Genomic DNA, 25,727 nt, shown 5'->3' on the forward strand with positions numbered 1-25,727 from the left:
ACACTTTCAGAAAGATTTTGGGATTTTCAATTTTAGTGTACAGAAAACAAATGTTACGTCAACTCTAATATCCCTACAAATTATATGTATTCGAGTATTTTTTGGACCCTTCGAAAAAAAATGTAATGCTTAAAAATATGAGAATAAAATAAAACTCTAACTCAAATCTCAAAGACTAATATGGTAATTATTTCAAAATTAAATAATTAATAGGAAAAAATTGTGGGATGTGAATCAACAAAAAGAAAGATAGATGGTTAATAACTTGACTGCTTAATTATAGTCAGGGACAACTATAGTTAGGGGGAGTTCATATTTATAAATTCAAGGATGATAGTCCAATCTTTAAATTAATTATTGATTTTTATTTAAAAAAAGAAAATTGTATGGATTTACTCATACATATAAATATAATTTAGTCCATCATTTTTTAGTACGTGATTTAGTCAATCATTTATCATTATACCATAAACATTTATATTTAAACAAAAGATGGGAAAGGATAATGTACGTAGTATTATTTTAAAGTATGAACATCTTACCTAATTATTTGTCATCAAGTCGGGCCATGTCATATAAAGACAGTGAACCAAAATATATACATACATTTCTTTTGTGAATCAATAGTTTATTTATTCTATATCGTTAATCTTAAGTCAATTTTGATATTCACTCATGATAAAGGCTAAATAGAAAACGTTGTTAAAGTTTAAACATTTTAATAGAGATTATATTGAAAAACAATCAGACATTAGAGATTAATACATATTTAATGTGGTGGTAAAATATGCTTTTAGTTTCTAAGATTAATGTTTTATTTTGTTCTTGCTATCTACACAAGTAACACTTTAATTATTGAAGTTGAAAATATAAATAGTCAATATGTTAAACTGACCGTTAATTGATTAGCCAAAAAAAAAAGTGGATGAGAGAAGAGAATGAAAGAGGAAGGAGAGAGGAAAAGGAAGGAGATAAGAAAGAAAATAAGTGCCACATAATGTAAAAATATAACCGAGTCATTTAAAATTGTCAACTCAACAATGTCCCACTAACTTCTCGATCAGTTTAGAATCTTTTGGAATTATTTTCTAAACTTAAATGGGCTAAATTATCCATTTGAAATTTTTAGGGTTAAATACCCACTAATCTCAAACTTTACGGACTAAAAGTGTTATTTACTTTTAGCCTTTTGTGACCATCTTAAAAAATGTAATCTATAATATAGGAAAACAAACTAATTTACAAGTTGAATCAATTAAAATTTTAAATTAATAATTAAGATCTCGTTTGGTAATCATTTTGTTTTTCTGTTTTTACTTTTATTTTTAAAAAAATTAAGTTTATTTCCTCCCCATTTATTATAATGATTTACATATTTTTTAAGTACTATTAACCAAATTCAAAATACAAAAACAACAAGTAAATAAAAGAATTTCCTAAAATCCTAAAATCCTATGAAAGTAACAAGAAAAACTACTGCATAATTCTTCTTAATAAAGCAAGAAAAAGTAAAAGTGCTAGAGAAGATGAAAAAATCATTTTTATTAATGAAATTCTCTATTTTCAATTTTTCTCCAACATTTTATTTTAATATTACGTTAATCAATGTATTTAAAATAATTATGTGAATCATACATTAACCATTTTAGAACGAAAATTTAACTATGGTTTAAATTTTAATTGATTCAAGTTTCGAATTAAGAGGCATAAATTGATTTTTAAAAAAGAAAAGAAAAATTAAAAAAAGCATGTGTGATGGGCTATTGACTATGATGGCCCTAGAGACCCGGAAAAGATGACGTCACCTGGGCCGTGCGTCCAAAATCTTACACGTGTGAAACCAGGGAAGGTCAGTGGACCGAAGGCCCAAATCCCACACGTGTGAGAAGTTGGAACGTACGTGCCACAGATTTATAATTTGTAATAATATCTCTGTTTGTCACTGTCTGTATGGGATCGCTTTGGCGGCAATGATCATTTCCACAAAACCCAAAAGATAATTCCTTTCCGATCGTATTCATATATTCTTCCTATTTTTTTTTTCCCTTGAAAATTTTATTAAAATAATTAAAATATCGGTTACTGGCTATTCCCAGTAAAAGGTCGCTCTTTTCGGGGCTCGTGTGGCGGCAACAGTAGCAAGTGTTACCGGTAGTTCCGGTTGCTCTAATCAATTCCCTTCTCCTCCCTAGGTTCGAATTATTCAACCTCACTTCTTTTGAATTCTTCTCTCCTTCTACTCTCTCTCTGAGTCTTCGAAAAATCTCCGGTATTGATTCTGTTCTTTCTTTTCCGATTCCTTTAGGATCGGACGGCTTAGTTCCTCGAAGGTAATCGATTCTCTCCTTTCTAGATCGCTTATCTTCTTTGTTTCTACTTGTTCGTTTTACTTTTAATCTAATTCTGTACGTTTTTCCTGCAAAATTATCATCGGTTGTAACCTAATTTCTTGCGTTTTTTCTTCTTCTAATTCTGTGGAGAATCATCGCTTTTTGAGCTATACGTAAGGCGTTTTGGTTTGTTTATCATCTTATTATTTAGTACTGGCGTTGTTTAACAACTTCAATGGAAGAGTAAACTGAAAGAAAGAAGAAGTAGTAGGAGTTGAAGAATTAAGTTGTGTTAGTTCAGTTACATTTTAGGTTTATTTTTCAGTCTAAAGCTCTGTTAGCGATTTAAACAGATGGTTTTTCATGCGTAATCGACTGAGACTTTTTTTGCTTTATTGGATGTAGTTTTCTGCTGTGAATTATCTGTAGCTGGTTGATTATTAGTTCGTCAATTTTAGAGATGGCTTTTATAATTGAAATCTAGGGCTTCTTGTCTCGTTAAGGTCAAATATGTTTAAGAATATGTATATTATTACTATTCACTTTTGTTTGTTTCTGGATGTTCATCAGTCGTTGCGTATCATATAGAGTTAGTGTTCCTTTGACTTTTGTAAGAACGGTTTCTAGAGGTTGCTTTCACTGCATTTCTGCCCCTTTGGCATGTACTTTTATGTTAGAAATCTTGTCTTATCGATTCCTGTACTGTTTGAGGTACTGCTCCTTCTTAGTTGGCTCAAATTGTTCTTGTACTGATTCTCATGCATGTAGATTGTTGTTTTTTAAACTATTGGAGTTGTACTAACTCGCTGTATCGTTATACTGCTGCTCAACGAGTAGTTATTTTGTACAGGTATTTGCCTTGCATAATGAAGGGCTCCAAGGGTAAGGGAACATCAAGGGTGTCCAAAGAAGCGTTGAAGCCAGTGGATGATAGGTAGTTTTTTTGCCTATTGTTCCACTACATTTCTCTCATGTTATTGGTCTGATAAAACTTCGTAGATTGTTTGGTTATACTTGTCTGTGATCCATTGTTGGCATCTGTTTTTGGAGTATCGAATTTCCAGCAAGTTTTTGAGTTCTATTGATGTCTAATATCCACATACTTGGTGATGTGTATACAGCGTTTACAGGAATTTTGTAGTGACGGATCATAAATATCTCTATTCTTTTCAGAAAGGTTGGGAAGCGGAAGGCTGCCGTCAAAGCTGACAAGGGTGTCAATCGACCAACGAAGAAAGATTTGAAGGCCAAGAAAGATCCCAACAAACCTAAGAGGCCTCCAAGTGCTTTCTTTGTTTTCCTGTTCGTATTTGTTCTTTAACGTTTTGTCTTCAGGTGAAAAACTATTTGTTTGATTTCCTCAAGGAAGAAAATTCTCTTATTTGTTTAAATTTTGTATAACAGCGAGGAGTTCAGAAAGGAGTACAAAAGGGAAAATCCTAATGTGAAGGCAGTATCTGCAGTATGTGATCTGTGAAATTGTTCAAAAGATTTACATAATTGCCAATTGGCAATGCAAATATAGAGTAAATTGTTAACATTGTCTCCACTCCTGCAGGTTGGAAAAGCTGGAGGAGAGAAGTGGAAATCCTTGAGTCATGCCGTAAGTACTGTTCTGCATCACATAAAATTGGAAGCAGGCTTAGAATCCTCGAGTCATTTTCCTTTTTTACTGCATGTATGTATGATGTTGATGAAGAACTCTGTTTCTAGAGGTGTGACATCTGTGTTGCTACCAAATCTTGAAAACTTTATATTGCCTTTGGATTAGTGTCGCTGCAGCCCCATATTGACTATCAAGTTTGTGTGTTTTTTTCTTCCTTTAGGTTTTGTTTTGTTGGGCTGGAATAATTTTTCTGCCTCTGTATCGATATTTTCTTACAATTGAGCAATATTCCTCATTAACCATGTACCTTTTTTTTCTCGAACAGTTCTTTACTTGTTGGGTTTCTTTTATTTAATAACTTCTTAATGGTTTAAAAGGAAAAAGCACCATATGAAGCCAGGGCAGCTAAGAGGAAGGCTGAATATGAAAAGCTTATGAAGGCCTATGACAGCAAGAAGGTAGATGCTCTGTTTTTTGTGTATCAACCAAATTTATAAGCCATGACTACAAACTTAAAGTGCTTGCAAACCCTTTTTGTTTGGGAATATAGGCCAGCGCGGCAGATGACGAAGAATCAGAGAGGTCAAAATCTGAAGTGAATGACGAGGATGAAGCCAGTGAGGAGGTATTTATTATTATTATTAGTATTATTATTATTTATCATAATAAGGAAATGCTTCAATGCTTGTTCTTGGACTGTATGCATTTCCGTTCATAGTAAGCCAAATAAGATGCCTTTCTGCCGTTTTGCGTGTGCATATTTTATTTTATAAGAGCCTGCTGATTGTTTGAAGTTGGAAGTAACAAAAATTATAGGTTAAAAAACACTTTTGGTCATTGAACGTATTCGTGAAAGTAACAATTTAGTTCATGAATAAGTTGGTAACGATTTAGTTCATTACAATTTCATCCTTTTACTTTATAACTTGTAACAATTTTATCCCTACTGTGAAACTTTTTATCAAAATCAAGTATCAATTTTTACGTATATCTGCAGGAGCATCAAGAAGATGATGATGAGGATGATGATGAAGACGAAGACGATGACTAAATTGAAATAAACTTTCTGACGTTTGTAATGGCCAACCCAGCTGGCAGAGGGAGGGACTAAGTCATGTATGTTCATATTTTTGGTACTTGGGTGCTCCTGTTAATTTTGTAATTTGTGTGCAACATGATAAAGTGTCGTATGCCACTCCCGTAATATGTTTACTTGTTTAAATGGTCTCCTCCACTCCGCATCGCTTCTCATATACATTGTTAAAATCTTTGGGTGTTTTGGCCTTCTCTTGTTAACCGTTATAAAATTATCAATTACATCTTTTGAAAGCTGTAAATAAAGTTTGCCTCTACTCTTGTTTTTTTAGTTGAAGAATTGCATGCATTTATTTTTAACTTTTAGAGAGAATCATCTGAGGTCATTGTCGGTTTCAGACAAATCAACAATGACTTTTAATTTAACCTAATCATTTATGTTTATAATCAGATCTAGACATCTTTTCCCTCTAAATTTGCAATTATTAGCCGAATAATGAACTTTTGAGGTATTATGCCCCAAACCTACGATGAAATGTGAAATAACCATTTGATTTAATTGATATCTTTTAAATATACAAATTTTAGACTTTCGAAAAATTCAGACATTTTTTAATGTTGTATAATTGCCTCCCGCTGAAATGTTTTGCTTCATTTTTCATCTTTTGAACGGAAACAACTTTGAAATGCTTTTCTTAACCATTGAAGTTCCAATAATTATCTCAACTTTCAAAACTGTCTTACTCGTGTCATTGTAATGATGGGAAAAAAAATCTACGTACGTCTCAAGACAAAAAATAGAATTTACAAATTTTACGAGAATTTCTAAAAAGGTCTGTCAAAGTCCCGTCTTTAGATAATCTAACATTCTGGGACATTTTAAATATTCTTTAAACCATATATATACCTGCTAAAGATAAAATTGATTTATTAGACATTTCTTGTTAATTAGTTCTAAAAAATGATTTAATAATTACTTTTAAACTTTGAAATAGTGTACGATTTCTCGTAAGCCACTCTAAAAAATGTCTACTAGAGCAATAACATTTTGACTTTAATTGATTTGTAAAATTCATATTAGACACAAGTACATCTGAATTTTAAAGGTCAATGGGGACACTCGATAAGACAAAAGTTAAAAGTTCATGGAGATTTTAAGTATTCTTTCAAGTTTTGAAGACCTATTTAAGACTAGTGAAAGTTCCAAGAGTAATTAAACACACTTTATTAAATTTATCGTTTAGGGACCTATACACGTATATGTATATAGAAGACTTTGCCTGGAGAGGTTTCATTTTGCAGGGTCATGGTCATATACCTTTGCCAAACCTAGTTCCTTCTAACCAAAGGATAAACTACAGGCCAGACCAAACTTTTTAGGGCAAAGGGTGTGGTCTCAATTTTTGGAGTAAAAGTTCAAAACAGGATTAAGAAACATCAATTTGGACATTGTTTGGTACCTTTAAACTCAATTGATGTGTATCCCAACCAGCTCCCTCCAGCAGTTGCACAAAATCATCGAACTTATCTTCCATCTCCGATAGGCTCCGTGCAAGCTGATCAACGACGCTCTCCGAGGAATCCCAGTGTTTATCAAGCCAGTAAGTCTGCCAAATACTACGTAAAACTGCCATGCTAGAAGCACCCACCTGTAAAGAAGTTTTTAGATGTAACCACCTGAAAGGATAGCAACAATCCCCAAATTTTTCCATGAGAGATGATTCATATACCTTGAAGGAGACGACAACCTTTAAGTCTTTGTCTTGCGCATCCAGCATGAGGATGAATTTCTCATTGGCATATAATTTCAAAAGTTTCATCACCTAAGCAAGGAAAACAGTGCAAATTAATGTTATTTTCGACAAATTATGGAATCCGCATCTCCCTTTAAGACCTCGAGCAACATTCCACATTGCTTTCCATCTCTGTTATAGATTCTACAAAAGAAAAGTTGGACACAAATACTCTGCAAAGCTATCCGATATGGGAGGGGAGTGGGAGTTGAGGAATACCGTGGAAGAAGATCTCTCACCATCCATCATCTCCTCCAATGATACACCAAAGACGATTGAAGGCCTTGTAAATCTTTCCCACACTAATATGTTTTCTTCGTTGTTGCAGTCAACTGTTCCTGAAGAAAGTTACTAACGTGTCGATTATTCTTGTGGTATGCAATAAAATCACTTGCCGGTGGAGGAAAATAGTTGTGGGGGTTGTTTTAGCAATGTTGCGGATAATATGAAACAAGGATAAAGAGAAGCTAGAAGTATCCAACGGGAAGTGATAGAAAGCATTTGAAAATAAAATATCAACAATGGACTAGAACTAAAAGAAAAAGGCAAAATATGACAACTATAGAATCAACCCTCCAAACTATAAATTTCACACACAGCTTCATTTTTCCTTTTTTTTTTTTTTCTTTAATGTCTTTATTAGTTTGCGTCTCTGAGAGAGATGAATTCGGTACGAGTTGCATTTCATCAAAGAGATGCCACCTATTATTGATGACGCCTCTTATAGAAATCAAGAGATGCCACCTATATAAAAAAAAACTCTCTTTTTTCTCCTCTTTCTCCCTTCATCCTCCCCTCTTCCCAACCTTCTCCTTCTCCATCCACGATTGTCGCCTCCGTCCATTCTTTTTCCTTTCCTCCATTTCTTATTCTTCTTTTTCCCCTCCTCCCGTTTCTCTTCTCCTCTTTCCCTGCCGGCTGCTGTGTAGCATCCATTTCCCCCTGTGCTGTTGTTAACATATGGACTAAATGTCTAATGCTAAACTCCAGAAATTTCAAGGCAAAATTAACTCCTCGAGAAGTTTTGGAGCTGGCATTATTTAATGCTTTCTACTAGTGTAAACATATACAACCTTTTAAGCATTCCAACTTAACCTCCATTGTATCTAATTGAAGGAACATTTTTGCAATCCCTTTAATAGGAAATCTCTTTGGATAATTTCATTCCATCAATGAAATTGTTTCTTATAAAAAAAAACCATATTAAAAAAGTTATGCAGCTATATGCTTCCCTTGCCTCAAACTAAATAATAACAATTATATATTTATAAAAATCAACAAAAATTGAATACAACTTCAGTGGCACTTCATCCACAAATAGGATAAGCGATTATAGAACATGATTATAAAAAAGGGATGCCATTCTTATCTTGTTAATATATGCAAATCATGTCATTTGGCAATTAGTCTTGTCCTAAAATTATCGTAACAACACTGACGGTAAATATCAATTACCTGGTACCTTGTTGTGCAAAATGTGAGCCCTTGCTAGGATACGAGCACGTTTCATATTTATCTGTAAGAAAGATAAAATGACTTAGTACAGAGAGACACCTAAACCTATAAAACCAGCATATTTCCATTCCCACATACTTCTCAAGCCAGAAGCGAAGCTTAACAAGAGCACCTCTGTGTGCACACAATATAATACGAGTGTTTGTCATGCTCTTACAGTGTTAAAATGCAAGACCGCAAGAGATTGGTACCGCAACCAAAGATGCAGAAGCCGCATGCTTAACCACGTCGTTGATAACACTGAATATGAATTTACAAGTCCTGGTGTATCCTAGTTGACAACAAGAAATCCAATTACTTCAGCAAATCATGAAGTCGTTGGTTGGCTGAATGAGATTACATTCTGAACAATGTGATCTATAAAGGATGTACCAAGATTAGGACGCCTATGGCAAGACCAAGCAGCTGGGCAACTACTTCCCAAACTTCTTCCTGATTGAATTGAATCGCATAACTTATGAGAAAAATATCTGAAAATAACTTACAAACCTCCTTGTGCATCTTGTATGGATGATAAAATATGAATACCCGTGCATCCAAATTATTTCGTTAGCAAAAATATTTGGTTCATGCATAACATAGTACTGAATAAGCATTTTGCATGATAAAGACATTAGAAAGGATTAGCATATACCTTTGCTGCTATCTCTCCCAAATTTCCTGAGACCGCAAAATGGTTTTGAATAACTCGAAATGAAGGATCTTTCAGTCCTCTCGCAACAGCCTACATAGTTTCAGTTTAAGAGACTAATGATGAATGCATAATTATCAACAACATAGTTGAATATTTTTAAAATTTTTCTACATAATTAAAAAAAATAAAAAATAAAAAATAAAATAAAGAAAAGAAAAAGATACACAACTAGCAGTTTAAAATACCTTGGTAAGATTTCCAAGAGAAGCCAATGGTAGAAAATAGCTAGGATACAATGGAGTAGCAAGATCAAATATGCTGCACAATAGACAATTACAATTTAAGGTTTTGCAATTTTAATAGAAATCAACAATTTTGTTGTCAAATAGAGTGCTAGGAAAATGGAACCTTCCCGCACTGCCAATGAAGTCTGCATACATTCGCCATTGTTTCGGATCATCATCAAAAAGATTACCAAACCGTCCACCTGGAAAGGATGGCAACACTCACTGAAAAATTCAATATAACCTTCCATATTTTAGATCTCTTTATGATTCCAGACCAATGAATAAGCGTCCAACTGCTCCAATGCCATCCTTGGAGACCCATCTGCTTAGTCAATAAATAACCTACATTAAAGTCTATAACAAGAGTACAAGACTATATTGGCATACAATAGTTTGAACAGTTTCTAACAATAAACCAATGACTGCATAGGGTACAATGAACACCAAAAGACTGAAAAATGTCCATCATTACTAGGCCTCTTTATGCATGCATATGAATGTATTACAAGATAAACCAGTCATGGAGGATGCCCACAAAAATGTTATGGGAAAACTTAGAAACCTGATGGCAGCAGCGGAAGCGGCTGCAGAAGTTCCTGAGAAGGAGCCTATACCAACTGCCTGCAAACAATCGTTAATGACCTTTTTTTTTCATTTTTCTTAGAGAACCATCTTATGATAGTATGAAAACGTATTTTTAGCAACATTTATCAATTATATGAAGAATTTGAGTTCTTATTTTCTTAATCATCTACCTTGAGGAGACTGGATGTGACCAACGTGTGACAGATCCATCCAGTGACATTAGTGGGGAACTGCCATATCATGTACTGCAAATAATCATCTGAAACTGATTCTGCCATGAAAATAATAAAAATGTAAGAGAGCAGGTATACCAAGGTACTGTCAGAGAAAAAATTGAGACATTACTTTTGTTAACCATATGTTCATAGTCAAGTGGTCAGTGATATTTGCCTATCTCAATTGCTTATTGGCCACATGATATTATTAGGAAGACTAAAATCTCGTGGGACAATATCATTGCAGCCTTGGTTTGAGAAATTTGTATAGAGATGAAGGGATTTTAAGGGGATATCTAGACCAATGCAAGTGATGGAACATTTATCCTTATAATAATCAAAAAGCTTCTTTAAATCTAATTTGGTTGCTTGGATTCAAAAGAGAGAATTTCTCGTCCTTCATATATTTTATACTCTTTTGTGCATTATGGAGCGATTTCTATAACTGGTGGGAATCAAAAGAGGGAAAACGTAAACCTAAAAGTGTAGGGAAACTTTTTATCCTTATTAGTACAGAGTACCGCATGTGATAAAAAAATGGTCTGGAAAGAAATGGCCTAATTAGACAAATGGAATACATCAAATTGGATGATAAAAAAAAGAACCAAATATTTTAGCTTGGAAAACGTCAAATACCAAAAATGTTCAATGAACTAATCATTAACAGGAAAAGTGAGAAAGGAAAAGAGCCCCCAAATTGTAGGTACCTGGAAATCCCGTGGGTAAAATAAAATCTTTTATGAGATCTGGAAGCCAGGATAATTTTGTTTCTGAAAAACAAGATTCTTGGAAGCCATTGAATGTCGGAGATGTTTGTTCATCAAGAAAAGATTGCAACCGTAGGTTATCATCTAAAAAATACCTGTTCATGGAATCAAATCTACCAAAATGAAACTCTTATCGAAGCTCTCGGAAGAAGAAAAAGGTGCACCAGTTCTCGAAGTCATAAACTATACTGACTACGTTTACAGGGTGTTTAATAATCTCAACCATCAGCTTTATCCTAAAATTAATTTGAACCTCTATCTATCCTCAGCAAGTCTACGGCACAATGCATCTAACACATAAATCGCTTCAAGAGAGTGATATTAGCAAAATCATAGCAATAAGAACCAGAATACATTCTATCCACTAAAGAATAGAGGAACAGAGACGTAAAAAATGAATTCTAAGGCAAACATCACCGACTTCTTCACATCGCTATTTCTGTACTTTTCGACCAAAATTACTCGCCGTTGGCTGTGTTCTCTGCAACAAGAAACAAAAAAAGAAGAACAATACAATCAGATCAGGAACAATATACTACCGCTAAAAAAAAAAAAAAAAAAACTCGAAAAAACTTCAGGAAACAACGATATATCAAATACATAATTATCGAATTTCAGTTTTCAAGATAACAAAACGGAAGAATGTAGAGAAAGAAAGATCTCGTACCTTCTGCAATGAACACCGTTCTTTTCATCGTCTTCTCCATGAGGAAGGTCGGTTTGGTTGCAGAAAATCTGACTACGATTTCGCAGTCTTCCACTGTGGATCAAACTTGAAGATTCAAACGCACAGGAAGGCAATGAGAGTTGCACAGCGCCAGACATGCGGAGTGAAAGCGTTTGCTGAAGCTAAACAACGTGTTAGAGCTCCTTTTTTCCGACTCTGTCAGCTACAAACGGAGGAATGCACAGATGCAGAGTGAGTCTGTGGGTGGGGGGTTGTCTGGTTGGTCAATTGCCGCGCGGCAAACAAGGAAGAGAAGCTCTCTATCCTAATTCTCCGGCCCGTTTCATGTGGCCCAGTTGGTGATTTGACGGCCTTATAGGTCTAAAAGCCCATTGCAAGGTAGCCCAAGTGATAAGATGGGCTCTCAATTTCCGGCCCAATTGCATTGTGCTCTAGTACTATGAGCTTATGAGCTTGATGGTTGTTCTTGCAACTATTTTTTTTTTCCAACAGCTGTGGGATTGATAATCAAACTTCCGACCTCTAAAGAGAAAAGTCATATCAACTACCATTGAGTTAAGTTTATTTTGACAATTCAATCAATTTTAATCAATAGATTTAAATACTATTTCCATATATGTATTTGTTGACTTTGATTCATTTAGATCATATATATTCAAATTATTTAGATTGATGTCCATACTTGTGGTTCTTGTTCATTTGATTCCTTGTACTTTTAAAACGTGCATTTTGGTTATTGTAATTTTAAAAAATAACCATTTTCGTCCATATTTGCAAAGTTTCAACATAATGAAAACTCTCTAATAAGAATTTACAACTATATTTGATTCTAATGAATGAAATGTAATGCTAAATTTTTGATAAAAGAAAATGATATAAAAATGAAAACGAATGGCCAAAATATCTTTTAGAAGTACAAGGATCAAATCGGAAAAAAATATCAATACTAAAACGTAGAGGTATTTATCAGTTTTGGGATCAAACCGATCATCGACATGGTAGTTTTCATTGATTTGGGAGAGGTACGTGACTCCAAACAATCAAAGTTGATTTGGGCAAGCTAATAAAATGAGAAGAGATGGAGAAAAGGAGAGAAGAAAAGGAGAAAGTAACAAAGAAAGAAAGGAAAAATAGACGGAGAATACGAGGAAGAGAACAAAAAGGGAAAAGAAACAACTTTGTAAATAGGGATGGTGATGGGATCAAGGTTGGACGGAGATACACTCCCCATTCACCGTTTTGGGGAGTTAGGACCGGGGTCAAGGAATTCCCGTTCGAGGATTCAGGTTCCCGTAAGAAAAAATCTCCACTTTTTATTTTATTATTTAAAAGTAACTAAATTTAATATTTCTATTAAAAATGTAAATTTTATATAGAAAATTAGTATTATTGTTACATATAGTTATTTAAATTAAATATTACATATTTTTTAAATTATAAATTAATAAAAAAATTAAATTTATTATATTAGATTTTTAAAATTAAAAAAAAAACTAAAACATACCTGAATTACTGTCAGCAATATATAATTATTATTATTATAAAATCGAGACGGAGACGGAGACGGGGACGGGGATTGGGTTCAAGGCGGAGATCTCCACCCCGTCCCCAACTAGGAACCCAATTTAAATTTCCAGCTTGAACCCATCTCCGATCAAACCGACGATTCTCCGCCCCAATCGAATTCGATACCCATGAAAATCCAACCCGGCGAGAAATTTTGCCATCTCTATTTGTAGGAGAATCTTTAAAGAAATTTTCCATCCAACTCATTAAACAAAACCTAATATAAGAAAGGTCACTTCCTTGTAAGTATTTGAAATTTAAAATTTTCGAAAATTAATCTACATCGCCAGATAATACACCGCTCGATCATTTGAAATGAGTTTCCCCTAAACTAAAAAATTACAACTAAATATAAAAATACAACATTTTGAAGTTTAAAATTTTAAAAACTTTTATAATTAATTCATGAAGTTTAAAAGTGTCTAAAGTTCCACGCATAATAAATCTCATATTCAACATTTACATACCAAACACAAAATTAAAATTTTAAAGTCCAATTGTGCATTAGATATAAAGTTGCCACTACATCAAACAATTTGTTACAATTTTGAAGGTCAGAAATTTATAGGACACACTCACAAAACATATAGAAACAAAATTTAAAGTTCTTAGACATATTTGATATAAAACTAACCTATAAAGTTAATGGAGTAAGTAAACACACTAAAAATTAAGGATAAACATTTGGCTGCTACTTCAATTTGCCCACCAATCAACAAAGAAGCCAATTTAATAGCCTAAACAAGTTATTTCATATAGTAAAACAAAAACTAAACACTCTTCTGAAAAAGAAAAAGGAAACAATTGCAAGAAATATAATTCCATGCAATTCTAAAAGCAATTTAACAGCACAAACCTCCTCTGTTTTAGGCTATATCTGGCAATTAGCCTCAAATTTGCAACTTCAGCATATGGTAAAATCTTGGTTTCCAGCTTCACAATTTGTCATACTAATAAGATGTAGGAGTGAATGTTTGACGGAACATGAAGTGATCTATCATTGAAGAAATCCAAAACTAAACCATCTGTTGGAAGGCAAAATTTGGGAAGCTAACTTGCCTAAACAAGTACAAGTGTAGAATAATAAAAGTATAAAACACAGCTCAAGAACACAAATGCTAGCATCTCAAAATTTTCTAGGCTAATTTTCTTTGGCAAGTGAATACGCCGAAAATGTTTGCTTCTCCTACAGCCGCATCTATCTCAAAATTGGAATGCAGTAAACAATGATTAGAGACAGTCAAATGAGTTTACTTCAGTATCGTTCAGTTACTTGTTTGGCTTTTCTTCTCACGATTATCTTCAACTATTTGCTGAAACTCCTTTTCGCTGGTAGCTATGAGACGCTTCACAAAGTCGTAAACCGTAAGCCTGATGCTGCAATATAAGAAATAAGGTAAAGGACTACTAGCTGGCACAGTAAATGTAGAAAGCTTCACACTTAAAGAATTCAAACGACCAGCTGTAGCATTGGAAACCATCAAGGGAGGTAAAAAAAGCTTCCATAGCTTGTATGTGCCATGCCAGTAATAAAGCTTCATAACTTCCAGAAGAAAGAAAGAAAGATGAAGAGAAAAAGAGAGGACAGCATAATAGTATTTGATCATCAAATGGTCATCAGTTTCTTGAAACCTCGGTTCCAGTTCAAATGGGTTACAACCATGCTTAGAAACAAGATACCCAGATCCATGCCTGAATTTGGCAAGAAGCAAATAAATTGTTGACAATACATGATGGCACAATTATCCTTAAATAGAAATTATGTCATTCGGCTGTTTGAGTCCTCAAATATGTCATTCGGCTGTTTGAGTCCTCAAATATGGATTTGTTATCCTCCAAAATAAAAAAACAATCTCAAATAATTACTCTGGACTTTCAAACATCAAAATCACGCAGAAAATAGATGTCTAAATCTATTGGCAAAATTCTCTGAGGATGCAGGATGCGTGTAAATTCAAGGGAAGCAGTAAAAACCATAATGGATATTAACATTACACATCTGTATGTGGAGCAATGGAAGCATATAGGAAGCATACAATAGGAGCGAAAGTCAACCTGCTGTTTGGAAGGGTCTTCAAAGCATTTGGAACGAAACCCCTGTACAAGCCAACGACTCCATCATGTGCAATGATACCTACATCAGAGATGTCAACGAAGATAATTGATACCCAAAAATTTTAGTCATGTATATTAACAACTCATTGCCTATCCAAAGCATTTATACAGTTTTATTCTGCCATTTTAACGAACGTTCATTGTGTTACCTGAGATGGCTTCCAAAACTGTCTTGTAAGGTGTGCCCCTCATCTGCATCTGTCTCCTCACAGTGTCCAAAGGATAACAAGTTAGTGTGGCACAGGAAGCTGATATCAAGGCTGTTAGTAGAGATGTTTCAGTTCTCTTTTGAACTTTCTCTGGCAAAGACTTCTTCAATCTATATGGAAAACAAAACCTATTAATATAAATCTTAAATTCCATGGAAATGTTAAAGCATATGGAGGCTCCGATTGACGCACAAGTCAAAAATGCAGAAGTTTACGGCAATATAAGGAGCTATGCCAATAAGGGAAGGCCCAAGACCATAGTAGAAGGACGCAATGCCTTCCTCTTTTAGCATATTCAAGGCAACCTGAAAATGATACAGTTTTCATCTTCATATGGAATTTTACTCCTATAATTGGAACAGACTGGTTAATCATACCTGAGACATAGTTCGGTAACCTGGTTCAACTGCCAACCGTAATCTTAGGACATCGAGTGGGTATGTAATCTACAAGGAAACAAATAGCACCAGTTAGAGAAATTGTAATGATGTGACACACAGAACGTGATAAAAAAATGGAGAAAATATATAAATGTACTACCAGAACATAAATATTATAATTTTCTGGAAACACGTGGACGTTAACTAATGCCAAGGATATTACTAGCCCAAGAAAATACAAGAGCAAAGAAACAGCAAGTTTGAGGAATTGCTCACAAAAGTAGATGTCATGCCAGCACAAGCACCTGCCGCAAGTCTTCCAAGCACAGATAGTTCACCATCTTTCCCCCTTAAGAGTTTCTGTAAATTTAGACATTAGAAAATGTAGCAATATCACACGAAATATATTAGGTGTTGTTGGAAATAAGAGACTTAGTTGATTGTTTAGTCTCAAGAGTATTATAGTTATTTACTTTACCCTATTTTTCTTTCCTTTTTTGTATTTAGGCTTGTTGGGGCCTATAAATAAGAATCCTTTTGTATCTCTCACATTATTAAAAATTAATAAAACGGAGACTCTCTATCGTGGTTTTTTCTCCCTATTCTATGGTTTTCCATGTAAATCTCGTGTCTCCTCTCTCTCTTTTCTCTTTTAACATTGTATTAGAGCCAGGTGACGAAACCTTAGCCGCCATCGATGAAAACCAACCGGTGCAGGATAATCTTAGTGTTGCACCAACACCAATTCCGCCACAACCACCAATGGAGCCTCCAACTGCCGCTGCCACTGCCGTTGACCGGTATCTTTGATTGCTGCAAATACATCCTCAATAACAGCCGATTGGGAACCCTAGCGCCGCCAGCTTCACTCCTAGTGCCGCCGCCGTCACCTCTGCTCCCACCGCCGCCAACCACTTCATCTAACCGCCGAAATCTGAAGCTAGTGCTACTGGATCTCCCACGCATCACCAAGGCAAGTCCGTAATCGGGAGTGATGTGCCGCCAGCCACCTATAACAACTTGTTGCCACCTGGGCTCCTCCATCTACCGCCGCTGAACTATGAACATCACAAGTTTATGGGTCTCTCTCCAACAATGGTTCAACAATAGTAAGCTGATCTCCAGGCGAGTTTTCAACAACAAATCGCCGCTCTTGGGGCAACCCTAGGTGCTTCCACAACCACAAACTTAAATTCAAGTGTATTGAATTCAAATATTCCTTCTGATTTACCGATGTATCCAGAGAATCCGGTAACCTCTTTCCCTGCTTTAACTATTGTAAATTATTTGTCTGGTTCTATGGGAAATTCCACAGGCTTAATTGCAGGAGAAAAGTTAAACGGTTAGAATTATTTCTCCTGGTCTCAGTATATTAAATGACCCTTGAAGGGCGTCACAAGTTCGGTTATTTGACTGGCGAGATACCCAAGCCTAAACCAGGGGATCCTCGAGAGCGCATTTGGAAAGGAGCAGACTCCTTGCTACGATCACTACTGATTAATAGTATGGAGCCTCAGATAGGGAATAATGCTGCCACCGCTCGAGATATCTAGGATGTTCAAAAATTATATTCAAAAAGGCATAATGCATCTCATCTTTACACTTTGTGCAAACAGGAGACGATAGATGTCAATTCGTACTTTAATAAACTGTCCCTAATCTGGCAGGAGATGGACTTGTGTCGCGAAATTATTTGGGACTGCCCATTTGGGAGGTGTCCAGTATTCCAAAATTGAGGAAGTAGATAGGGTATATGATTTCCTAGCTAGTTTGAACTCCAAATTCGATGCAGTGCGAGGTCGTATACTGGGACAGAGACGTATACCCTCTATCACGAAAGTGTGCTATGAAGTTCGCCTTAAGGAAGACAAATCCAGTGCTATGAACATCACTACTGTGTCATCTACTGATTTTGTTGCTTTTAGTGCGAAATTATCTAGTAATGATGGTGACAAGCACAACGGGAAACAGACTCCAGTGTGTGAACATTGCAAAAAACCCTAGTATACGAAGGAACAGTGCTGAAAATTATATGGTAGACCACTGAATGGTAGAAGACGCCCTCCGAATGACGAGTCTAATCCCAGCCGTGCACTTGTAAATGAATCTTCAAGTGCTTCCCAGTCACAATCTCAAGTGAATTGTCAAAGTGACTCTGTTGCCCCTTCTCTTGGGACAATTGCTCAATCAGGTACATCACAACCCTTAAGTCTCCTAAGTATAAATGACAATAAACCATGGATACTTGATTCAAGGGATACAAATAATTTAACTGGGTCATCTGATAACTTCCTATCATATCTTCCTTGTGCTGGCAATGAAACAATCAGAATTACAGATGGGTCTTTTGCTCTTATTGCAGGCAAGGGTCATATTTCTCCCTTCCATGGCTTAACTTTACAAATGTGCTGCATGTATCTAAAATATCTTACAATTTGCTATCTATTAGTAAGATAACCCGAGATCTAAATTACCAAGTTGTCTTCTCATCGGATAATGTTTTCTTTCAAGACTTGAGCTCGGGGAAGACGATTGGCATTGTCCAGCATAATAGGGGACTCTACTTCCTTGATGATGATGCTTCTTTTAGGAACAGCTATAGGACTAGTTTGTTATCTTCGTATTTTTCAACTTTAGAAAAATATTGTATGTTATGGTATTTTCGCCTTGGTCATCCAAATTTTCATTATATGAAATTTTTTATTTCCTCATTTATTCCATAAAGTTGATGTCTCTTCTCTTTCTTGTAATGTGTGCATTTATGCAAAACAACATAGGGTCACCTTTTCCTCTCAACCTTACAAACCTTCACAGCCCTTTAATCTTATTCATAGTGATGTTTGGGGTCCCTCTAGTGTTACCACCTCTTCAGGAAAACATTGGCTTGTGACATTTATCGATGATCATACCCGTCTTACGTGGGTCTTTCTTCTCACTGAAAAGTCAGAGGTTTCGTCGATATTTCAACAACTTTACACCACTATTGAGACACAGTTCAATGCTAAAATTGCTAATCTTCGAAGTGATAATGGTCGTGAATTTCTCAATAATACTCTTCGTGAATTTCTGTCTTCCAAAGGCATTGTTCACCAAAGTTTATGTGCTTATACACCTCAACAGAATGGAGTGGCCGAAAGGAAAAATCATCACCTCCTCGAGGTTGTCCAATCTCTCATGCTATCTACCTCTTCTCCATCTTATTTGTGGGAAGATGTAGTTCTTACTGCAGCTCATCTTACTAATCGAATGTCTTCTCGTGTTCTCCGACTCCAAACCCCTCTTGAATGCCTCAAGGAGTCATACCCGATCACATTACTCATTCCTGATGTTTCTCTCTGGGTTTTTGGGTGTTCTGTCTTTGTCCACAGTCATGGCACTAACCAAACTAAGTTTACCCTTCATGCTAAGAAATGTGTCTTCCTTGGATATCCTCTTCACCAGCGAGGTTATAAATGCTTCCATCCTTCTTCCTGGACATACTTTATCTCTATGGATGTCACATTCCTTGAGGATAAACCATTCTTCCCTGTTAGTCATCTTCAAAGGGAGAGTACTGGTGAAGAGACTAACTGGTCAATATCCTCAATCCTTATTGATCTTCCTAAGCCCATCTTGAGTTCCCATAACACTGTTTTACCTACTAAACAGGTCCCTTGGCTAACATACTACAGGAAGAATCTCATAAAGGAAATTATGTCCCCTACTGTTCCGCCGACTCCAGTCCATGAATTTAAACCAACACAAGCTCAAAGTACTACTGAGTGTGTCCCTGATAATAACGATTTATGTGTTGAGGATGATATTGTGGATGTAATTGAGAATGACAAAACTGATGTGTTAGTTCCAAAAAATAACAGGGTGGCAAACAGTGATGAGACTACGGTAGAAACACAAGATAGTGAAATTCTATCTCATCCTGAAACGTGCAATCAGAATCCTACTATAGGTGGGAAAGCATATGAGAAGTCAGACAAACCTGGGAATTATGATGCTTCTCTTGACACGCCAATTGCCTTGAAAAAGTGCACCAGGTCTTACACTAAGTATCCTATGTATAGCTTTCTATCTTACAGTAATTTGTCTTCTAAGTTCAGGGCTTTCACTGCTAGTCTTGACACGACAACAATACCAAAAAAAACATACATGTGGCTACGGGGATTCTAGAGTGGAAGACTGCCGTTATGGAAGAAATGAGAGCTTTTGAAAAGAATAATACGTGGAATTTTGTTACTCTCCCAAAAGGACGTAAAATAGTTGGGTGCAAGTGGGTGTTCACTCTGAAGTATAAATCTGATGGTACTTTAGACAAGTACAAGGCTAGACTTGTAGCGAAAGGGTTTACTCAAACTTATGGGGTAGACTATTCAGAAACTCTCTCCTGTAGTGAAGTTAAACACAATTCGGGTTCTCTCTGTTGCAATAAATAAAGATTAGCCTCTCCACCAACATGATGAGAAAAATGTCTTTCTAAATCGTGAGTTAAAAGAAGAGGTGTATATGAGCCCTTCTCCAGGTTTTGAAGCTCAGTTTGATCATTAGGTGTGTAAACTTAAGAAGCCCTTGTATGGTCTAAAATAGTCCTTGAGAGCTTGGTTTGAAAGGTTTACTACCTTTGTTAAGTCCCAGGGGTTCACTCAGGGACACTTTGATTATACATTGTTCACAAAAAGGTCAGTGTCGGGGAAAATTGCTGTCGTGATCGTGTATGAGGATGATATTATCTTGTCAGGAGATGATATTGATGAGATCACCAAACTGAAAATGAAGATGGCAGACGAGTTTGAAATCAAAGACCTCGGGAATCTAAAATATTTCCTTGGAATGGAAGTAGCCAGATCAAGGGAAGGAATCTCTGTCTCACAACAAAAGTACATTCTTGACTTGTTAAAAGGAAACAGGTATGACTGGATGTAAACCTGCCGACATTCCTATAGAATTTAATGCTAAACTGGGAGATTTTGTTAATAAAGTTCCAGTTGATAAAGAGAGGTATCAACGTCTAGGGGGAAAGTTAATTTACTTATCACATACCAGTCCAAACATTTCTATGTTGTCAGTGTTGTCAGTCAGTTTATGCAGGTACCTTATGAAGAACATATGGAAATTGTGAATCGAATTCTGAGATCTTTGGAAAGCACTCCTGGTAAAGATCTAATGTTCAGAAAAATTGAAAGGAAATGCATTGAAGACTATACCGACTCTGACTGGGTAGGATCGGTGTCTGACAAAAAGTCTACCTCAGGGTATTGTACCTTTGTATGGGATAACCTGGTTACTTGGAGAAGTAAGAAACAAAGTGTAGTTGCTAGAAGTAGTATAGAGGCTGAATACATAGCTATGAGTTTGGGAATTTGTAAAAAAATCTAGTTGAAGAAAATACTATCTGATCTTCATCAAGATGGTGTCTTACCTATGAAACTCTATTGTGATAATAAAGCTACTATAAGTATCGCCATTAATCCAATACAACATGATCAAATGAAACATGTGGAGATTGATAGACACTTTATAAAAGAGAAATTGGACAATGACAGTATCTGTATTTCATATATTCCATCAAATCAACAAGTTGCAGAGGTTCTCACTAAAGGATTACTCTGGTAAACTCTTGCGTTAGCAAGTTGGCTCTGATTGATATCTACACCCCAACTTGAGGGGGAGTGTTGGAAATAAGGGATTTAGTTGATTGTTTATAATTATAGTCCCGGGCGTATTATAGTTATTTCCTTTATCCAATTTTTCTTTCCTTTCTTGTGTTTAGGTTTGTTGGAGCCTATAAATAAGAATCATCTTGTATCTCTCACGTTATGTAAAAATTAATAAAACGGAGACTCTCTATCGTGGTTTTTTCTCCCTGTTCTAAGGTTTTCCACGTAAACCTTGTGTCTCCTCTCTCTCTTTTCTCTTTTAACAGGTGTTTATGTAGCATTTCAAGCTTGCTTATAGTGAGAGACATACCTTGTAAAATTCATAAGCAAAAAGCTGGACAGCACTATAAGGTATAACCCGTATGACCTGGAATATTCAGAAAGGAACTATAACGAAATCATAACTCAAAATCTTCATCAGTACAGCCGAAAAAAGTCAAATTCTACATCACCGAGCACCAGCAAGTAATTTTAGGACAAATACCTGAGGAAGGTTGCCTTTCCAGTAACCTTTAACTCCTTCATTCTGACCTATAGTTGTTATAGCCTGCGGTTAAACCCAAGCCAGGGAAAACTATGTAAACATGAAGATTTAGTCACAATGATCGATGATAACATATAAACCTAGTGAACCACAGAACTACAAATAACATCTTTTGTAGACTAGCACTTACAACAAAATTCCCTCAGTCATTTTCTATCATTTTTATAATTTGAAATAGTGTGCCTCTTCCCTATCCTCAACCTTGAACACCCTACCACACTTTTATCCGTTCTCCCTCTTTAAATTTCCAAAATTTGGGCCAAAGATGTTCCAACCCCACTGATTAAGATGTTGCAATCCTCTAAAACAAACGTTTCAACTTTAACTAGGATTTGGAAGGGTCTTCCATGCTTGCCATAAGAGATAAGTATAATACAATGGATCAATGTGCTTCAAAAATGGTGGGTGTGAAAAATGATATCAGGTGGTAAAAATCGTCGGTTTCAACATGCAAATTAGTAAAAGAAATCTTCATTTTCCAACTAACCATGTAATGATCCAAATTATTCCCGACGTTCATCGTCTGCTCACCACATTTTAGCTCGAGGTGCTCCCAGTCAACATTAGGGTTTTCTATTTGAAAGTTTTAAGCCATAATTTTTAGCAATCCCACAAGTATCATCATATTATAACACGACAAGTCTACAACAGCTTCTGGGGCAACACAAGAGGACTAGTTACATGTGAGAAACTCTGCCTCCAAAGCTATAAAGAACAACCATCTATAGCCATACCTCAATGAAACCAATTGCTTTTTTAGTGCCTTCATGCGCTACTCGTACACCATGAGTCTGCAAGTATATCAAACTATCAATTGACAATTTAATCAAGCATGAGAATTATGAGATCCTAAATTCAAATTCCTCATAATTTCTGTCTCACTTTGAATAAACAGCCCACGTAATAATATTTTAAGACCTCAAACATTTGCCTCTAGCCTCTACGTAACTCCAACTCAAATAAAATTCAGCTCAAGAAGAATGAATTTAACAAAAGCAACTAGTGTCAAACTGGTCGAGTCCGTAAGACAACAAAAACTAGCAGTTCCCTACGTCCAAGATGAAACTCAGTAATCAGGTCAAACGAGCTTTGGAATTAAAATACTAGGCGTAAATGACATACAATTAGCCGAAATTCTAGATGAAACTACCTAATATTTAAGAACGAGCACAAAGACGCATTAAACAAAACAGAAAACAACGACGTCATTAGCCCCAATTTGAACACGAATATAATCGCAATCAAAACATAAAAACAGCACTTCACCGCGTGAAACACAACACACCTGCATAAGAAGCTTAATACGGTCGAGAGGAGCCGTCACAGTCTTCGCAGCAGCACCGGCGACAGCGCCGGCAGCAAAAAGCGCAGCGTCTTTGGGCACCAACGCGATTAAGGCCAGTGGATGCGTCAGGAGCTGAGATGGAGACGGTACGAACTCGTGTTGGTCTCTCTTTTCCACAACCGAAATGCACGCAAATTTGCATCGAATGCGCCGGCAATCGGCGGCCGGAATACCGCAGAGTTGAGCGTTATTGCTCCATAATCCTTCAGAGATACCTGCAGGAGATTGCAGAGAGGCTCTGAGGGCTGGGATATTCCGCCATACCAATGCGGCGTTGTCTTCATTTCTCGCGGGTTTCGCCATTGGAGAGAAATCTGTTTATCGAAGAGGAAGCATGAAAAAGATAAGGTAAGTTGCGGGAGAGACAACGAAGGAGAATTTTGTTTTCAGTTTCTTTATGGAGTGATTGAATTGAAAAATAAAATATCTTCTTCAAATTCCTCGATCTGGGTGATGAAAATATCGATATCAACAGGTCGACGGATATTTACGTTATCAATTAAATTTTCGCTTGGTAGATAATATTTTCATCCTTATTTCTACTTTTTTGTAGGTTTTAATATCAATGAAATATAATTTATACCTTTAAACTATGTTATATCAATTTAAATTCTAAACTAATAATTGTATCAATTTTAAACTCTGAATTTTGAGAATTCTATCAATTTAAATCCTAAACTAATAATTGGATCAATTTGAGTATTGAATTTTTATAAGTGTATCAATTTAAACCCTGAACTTTCCTAATTGTATCAACTTAACTCCCCCATTGTGTTTTTTTGGATATACTTGTGAATGTTCAGGGTTTAAATTAATATATTTACGAAAGTTCGATGTTACATTGATACACTTATGAAAGTTCAGAGTTTAAATTGATATAATTATTAATTTTGGGTTCAAATTGATACAAATCTCAAAGTTCATGGTTTAAATTGACACGATCCCTCAAGGTTTAAGGTTTAAATTGGTACACTTCTTGGTTTAGGGTTTTAATTGATACAATTCTCAAATTTTAGGGGTATAAATTGATATTTGCTAAAAAAAACAAATAACAAAACGTTAATGATTATATATCATAGATAATAAATATTTTAACTTATTAAAAAGTGTAAAGTTATTTACTAATTAACGTGTCACTATCAAATGTCTATCACCGTCTAACATTGATAGATATTATATTTTGTTATATTTTGTTATAAAGACTAGTTAAGGGAAGTTAATTTAATTAACTACCCTCTCTCTCTAAATGGTTGGTCAACATGATATTGGTGGAAGAACACATAATAGTTTTGTAATTCTAACTTTCTCTCATTGACTCATTCTCTCTTCTTAACTCTCAACACAAACACAAAAAGAGGGAAAAAAGTTTTCTTTGTAATTCTCTTCTTCTCTAAGTATTCTAAAAGGAGTTCTTACAAACACAATCCTTGTCGGAGAATAGCATGGAAAGACCAGGTGGTGGTGTCCTTGTTCATGGTTGTACATTGAGATCAAGGGAGATGTTCGTGGTACAAAGTGTTCGTGACACGGAGAAGGAAGCATTAAAGATTATCATCAAGGGTAAGTCTTCTTCTTCCCATAAACAAAATGCTCATGAGTTTTATATTTATCCTGTATTGCTCTGTTTGTTTCTTGTTTTCCAAAACAAATTTCGAAAACACACGCGTTCATGCGCTTCCGCTGAGGAATTCGATTCCTTAAAAAAAATATGCAATGAAAATTTGTAAAAACTATGGTTATGCTTATTGATTTTCCGTTGATATTTTTTTCTATGTTGTTGGCAATCTTGCTTTGTAGGCTTATGATCAACATCTTAAAATGATGTTTGAGATGTTGAATAGTTTATTATTACAGTAGAAATTGATGACATGACTTATGAAGAGATAGTTTAGGTATGTTCATTTTCTTGTCTTTATCAAGGCAATGACAAGGGTGTTAGGCTTACCAACATGAGTTGGGTTGAGTTGGCATATACAACTCAATGTTAGGCCAACCAACTTTAAATATATTGGGGTTGGTGCCCTAAATCTCGTGGTTCTTGTAATTTGTATCTGTATGCAAGTTATTTATAATAAAATAATGAGTTGTTTTATTTGATATTTAGATTGCATTAACCCAATGCAATTAACTAAGATCCAAGGATATTTTAGGTAATTTAAACATGTGTGTGGTTGACATACATATGGATCATGTTTAAGTAATAACCTAAATGGTTTGTAGTATATGGATAATGTTGGGTGTCTTATCTTGTTGACACTACGGATACTTCATAATTGTTCCAAGAGTTGTAAAGTGTTACATACAATTTTATCATAATCGTTCATGTGGAGACATGCAAGTTAAGGTATCTTATACAAAGAGTTTGTATAAGACCATACTGCAAAATGATTAATCTCTCTTTATAACATCGTTAATTGAAGAGATTAACATTTCGTAGGATGACTATAGGTGAGTCGACCTTAATC

The 25,727-nt window shown here is 35.4% G+C and overlaps 3 protein-coding genes across 10 annotated transcripts; 1 reads left to right on the forward strand and 2 right to left on the reverse strand.

The window, feature by feature from the left end:
• The first annotated feature begins 2,190 nt into the window (after window positions 1-2,190).
• Window positions 2,191-5,288, forward strand: LOC120074747 (high mobility group B protein 1). 4 transcript variants are annotated; one of them, XM_039027976.2, is made up of 8 exons: window positions 2,191-2,330; window positions 3,168-3,264; window positions 3,504-3,632; window positions 3,735-3,792; window positions 3,889-3,933; window positions 4,314-4,394; window positions 4,487-4,561; window positions 4,934-5,288. In XM_039027976.2, the coding sequence occupies exons 2-8, from the start codon at window positions 3,197-3,199 to the stop codon at window positions 4,985-4,987; spliced, it is 510 nt and encodes a 169-aa protein (XP_038883904.2). In that variant the 5' UTR covers window positions 2,191-2,330; window positions 3,168-3,196; the 3' UTR covers window positions 4,988-5,288. The 4 variants fall into 4 exon arrangements, with proteins under 4 accessions (XP_038883904.2, XP_038883906.2, XP_038883905.2 ...); XM_039027978.2 differs by having other exon boundaries at window positions 2,203-2,330; window positions 3,181-3,264; XM_039027977.2 differs by lacking the exon at window positions 2,191-2,330 and adding an exon at window positions 2,352-2,503.
• Window positions 5,289-6,168: 880 nt separating this feature from the next.
• On the reverse strand, window positions 6,169-11,718 carry LOC120073167 (protein root UVB sensitive 5). Of its 4 annotated transcripts, none has more exons than XM_039025826.2 (15): window positions 11,435-11,716; window positions 11,189-11,248; window positions 10,708-10,862; window positions 9,956-10,056; window positions 9,763-9,821; window positions 9,476-9,522; window positions 9,322-9,400; window positions 9,159-9,231; window positions 8,914-9,003; window positions 8,652-8,711; window positions 8,437-8,550; window positions 8,220-8,280; window positions 6,984-7,096; window positions 6,702-6,794; window positions 6,169-6,620 (listed from the first exon to the last, which is right to left on the reverse strand). In XM_039025826.2, exons 1-15 carry the CDS (start codon window positions 11,590-11,592, stop codon window positions 6,399-6,401), a joined length of 1,485 nt encoding a protein of 494 aa, XP_038881754.2. In that variant the 5' UTR covers window positions 11,593-11,716; the 3' UTR covers window positions 6,169-6,398. The 4 variants fall into 4 exon arrangements, 2 of the variants coding, with proteins under 2 accessions (XP_038881754.2, XP_038881753.2); XM_039025825.2 differs by having other exon boundaries at window positions 6,984-7,102; window positions 11,435-11,714; XR_016528434.1 differs by having other exon boundaries at window positions 6,482-6,620; window positions 7,004-7,096; window positions 11,435-11,718.
• A 2,276-nt stretch (window positions 11,719-13,994) lies between these two features.
• Window positions 13,995-23,661, reverse strand: LOC150037363 (putative envelope ADP,ATP carrier protein, chloroplastic). Of its 2 annotated transcripts, XM_090311567.1 has the most exons (10): window positions 23,203-23,661; window positions 22,652-22,708; window positions 21,858-21,920; window positions 21,684-21,740; window positions 16,002-16,085; window positions 15,723-15,791; window positions 15,538-15,650; window positions 15,286-15,455; window positions 15,077-15,155; window positions 13,995-14,398 (listed from the first exon to the last, which is right to left on the reverse strand). In XM_090311567.1, the coding sequence occupies exons 1-10, from the start codon at window positions 23,563-23,565 to the stop codon at window positions 14,287-14,289; spliced, it is 1,167 nt and encodes a 388-aa protein (XP_090167693.1). In that variant the 5' UTR covers window positions 23,566-23,661; the 3' UTR covers window positions 13,995-14,286. The 2 variants fall into 2 exon arrangements, with proteins under 2 accessions (XP_090167693.1, XP_090167694.1); XM_090311568.1 differs by lacking the exons at window positions 21,684-21,740; window positions 21,858-21,920.
• Window positions 23,662-25,727: the final 2,066 nt, after the last annotated feature.

This window comes from Benincasa hispida, chromosome 3 (assembly GCF_027475165.1).
Source record: "Benincasa hispida cultivar pf3 chromosome 3, pf3_genome.v1.1, whole genome shotgun sequence".
Lineage (NCBI taxonomy): Eukaryota > Viridiplantae > Streptophyta > Magnoliopsida > Cucurbitales > Cucurbitaceae > Benincasa > Benincasa hispida.

Excerpts from the sequence above, each read along its gene's own strand:
- LOC120073167 (XM_039025825.2), bottom strand. The coding sequence starts at position 11,592 with ATGTCTGGCGCTGTGCAACTCTCATTGCCTTCCTGTGCGTTTGAATCT. Across the intron at positions 9,523-9,762 it reads GCTTCCGCTGCTGCCATCAG|ATGGGTCTCCAAGGATGGCA; the intron begins GTTTCTAAGTTT and ends TTGACTAAGCAG. Across the intron at positions 8,712-8,913 it reads TGGGAGAGATAGCAGCAAAG|GAAGAAGTTTGGGAAGTAGT; the intron begins GTATATGCTAAT and ends CAATTCAATCAG.
- LOC150037363 (XM_090311567.1), bottom strand. The coding sequence starts at position 23,565 with ATGGCGAAACCCGCGAGAAATGAAGACAACGCCGCATTGGTATGGCGG. Across the intron at positions 22,709-23,202 it reads GTATTAAGCTTCTTATGCAG|ACTCATGGTGTACGAGTAGC; the intron begins GTGTGTTGTGTT and ends ATATACTTGCAG. Across the intron at positions 21,741-21,857 it reads GGAAAGGCAACCTTCCTCAG|GTCATACGGGTTATACCTTA; the intron begins GTATTTGTCCTA and ends TGAATATTCCAG.
- LOC120074747 (XM_039027976.2), top strand. The coding sequence starts at position 3,197 with ATGAAGGGCTCCAAGGGTAAGGGAACATCAAGGGTGTCCAAAGAAGCG. Across the intron at positions 3,934-4,313 it reads GGAAATCCTTGAGTCATGCC|GAAAAAGCACCATATGAAGC; the intron begins GTAAGTACTGTT and ends ATGGTTTAAAAG. Across the intron at positions 4,562-4,933 it reads AGGATGAAGCCAGTGAGGAG|GAGCATCAAGAAGATGATGA; the intron begins GTATTTATTATT and ends GTATATCTGCAG.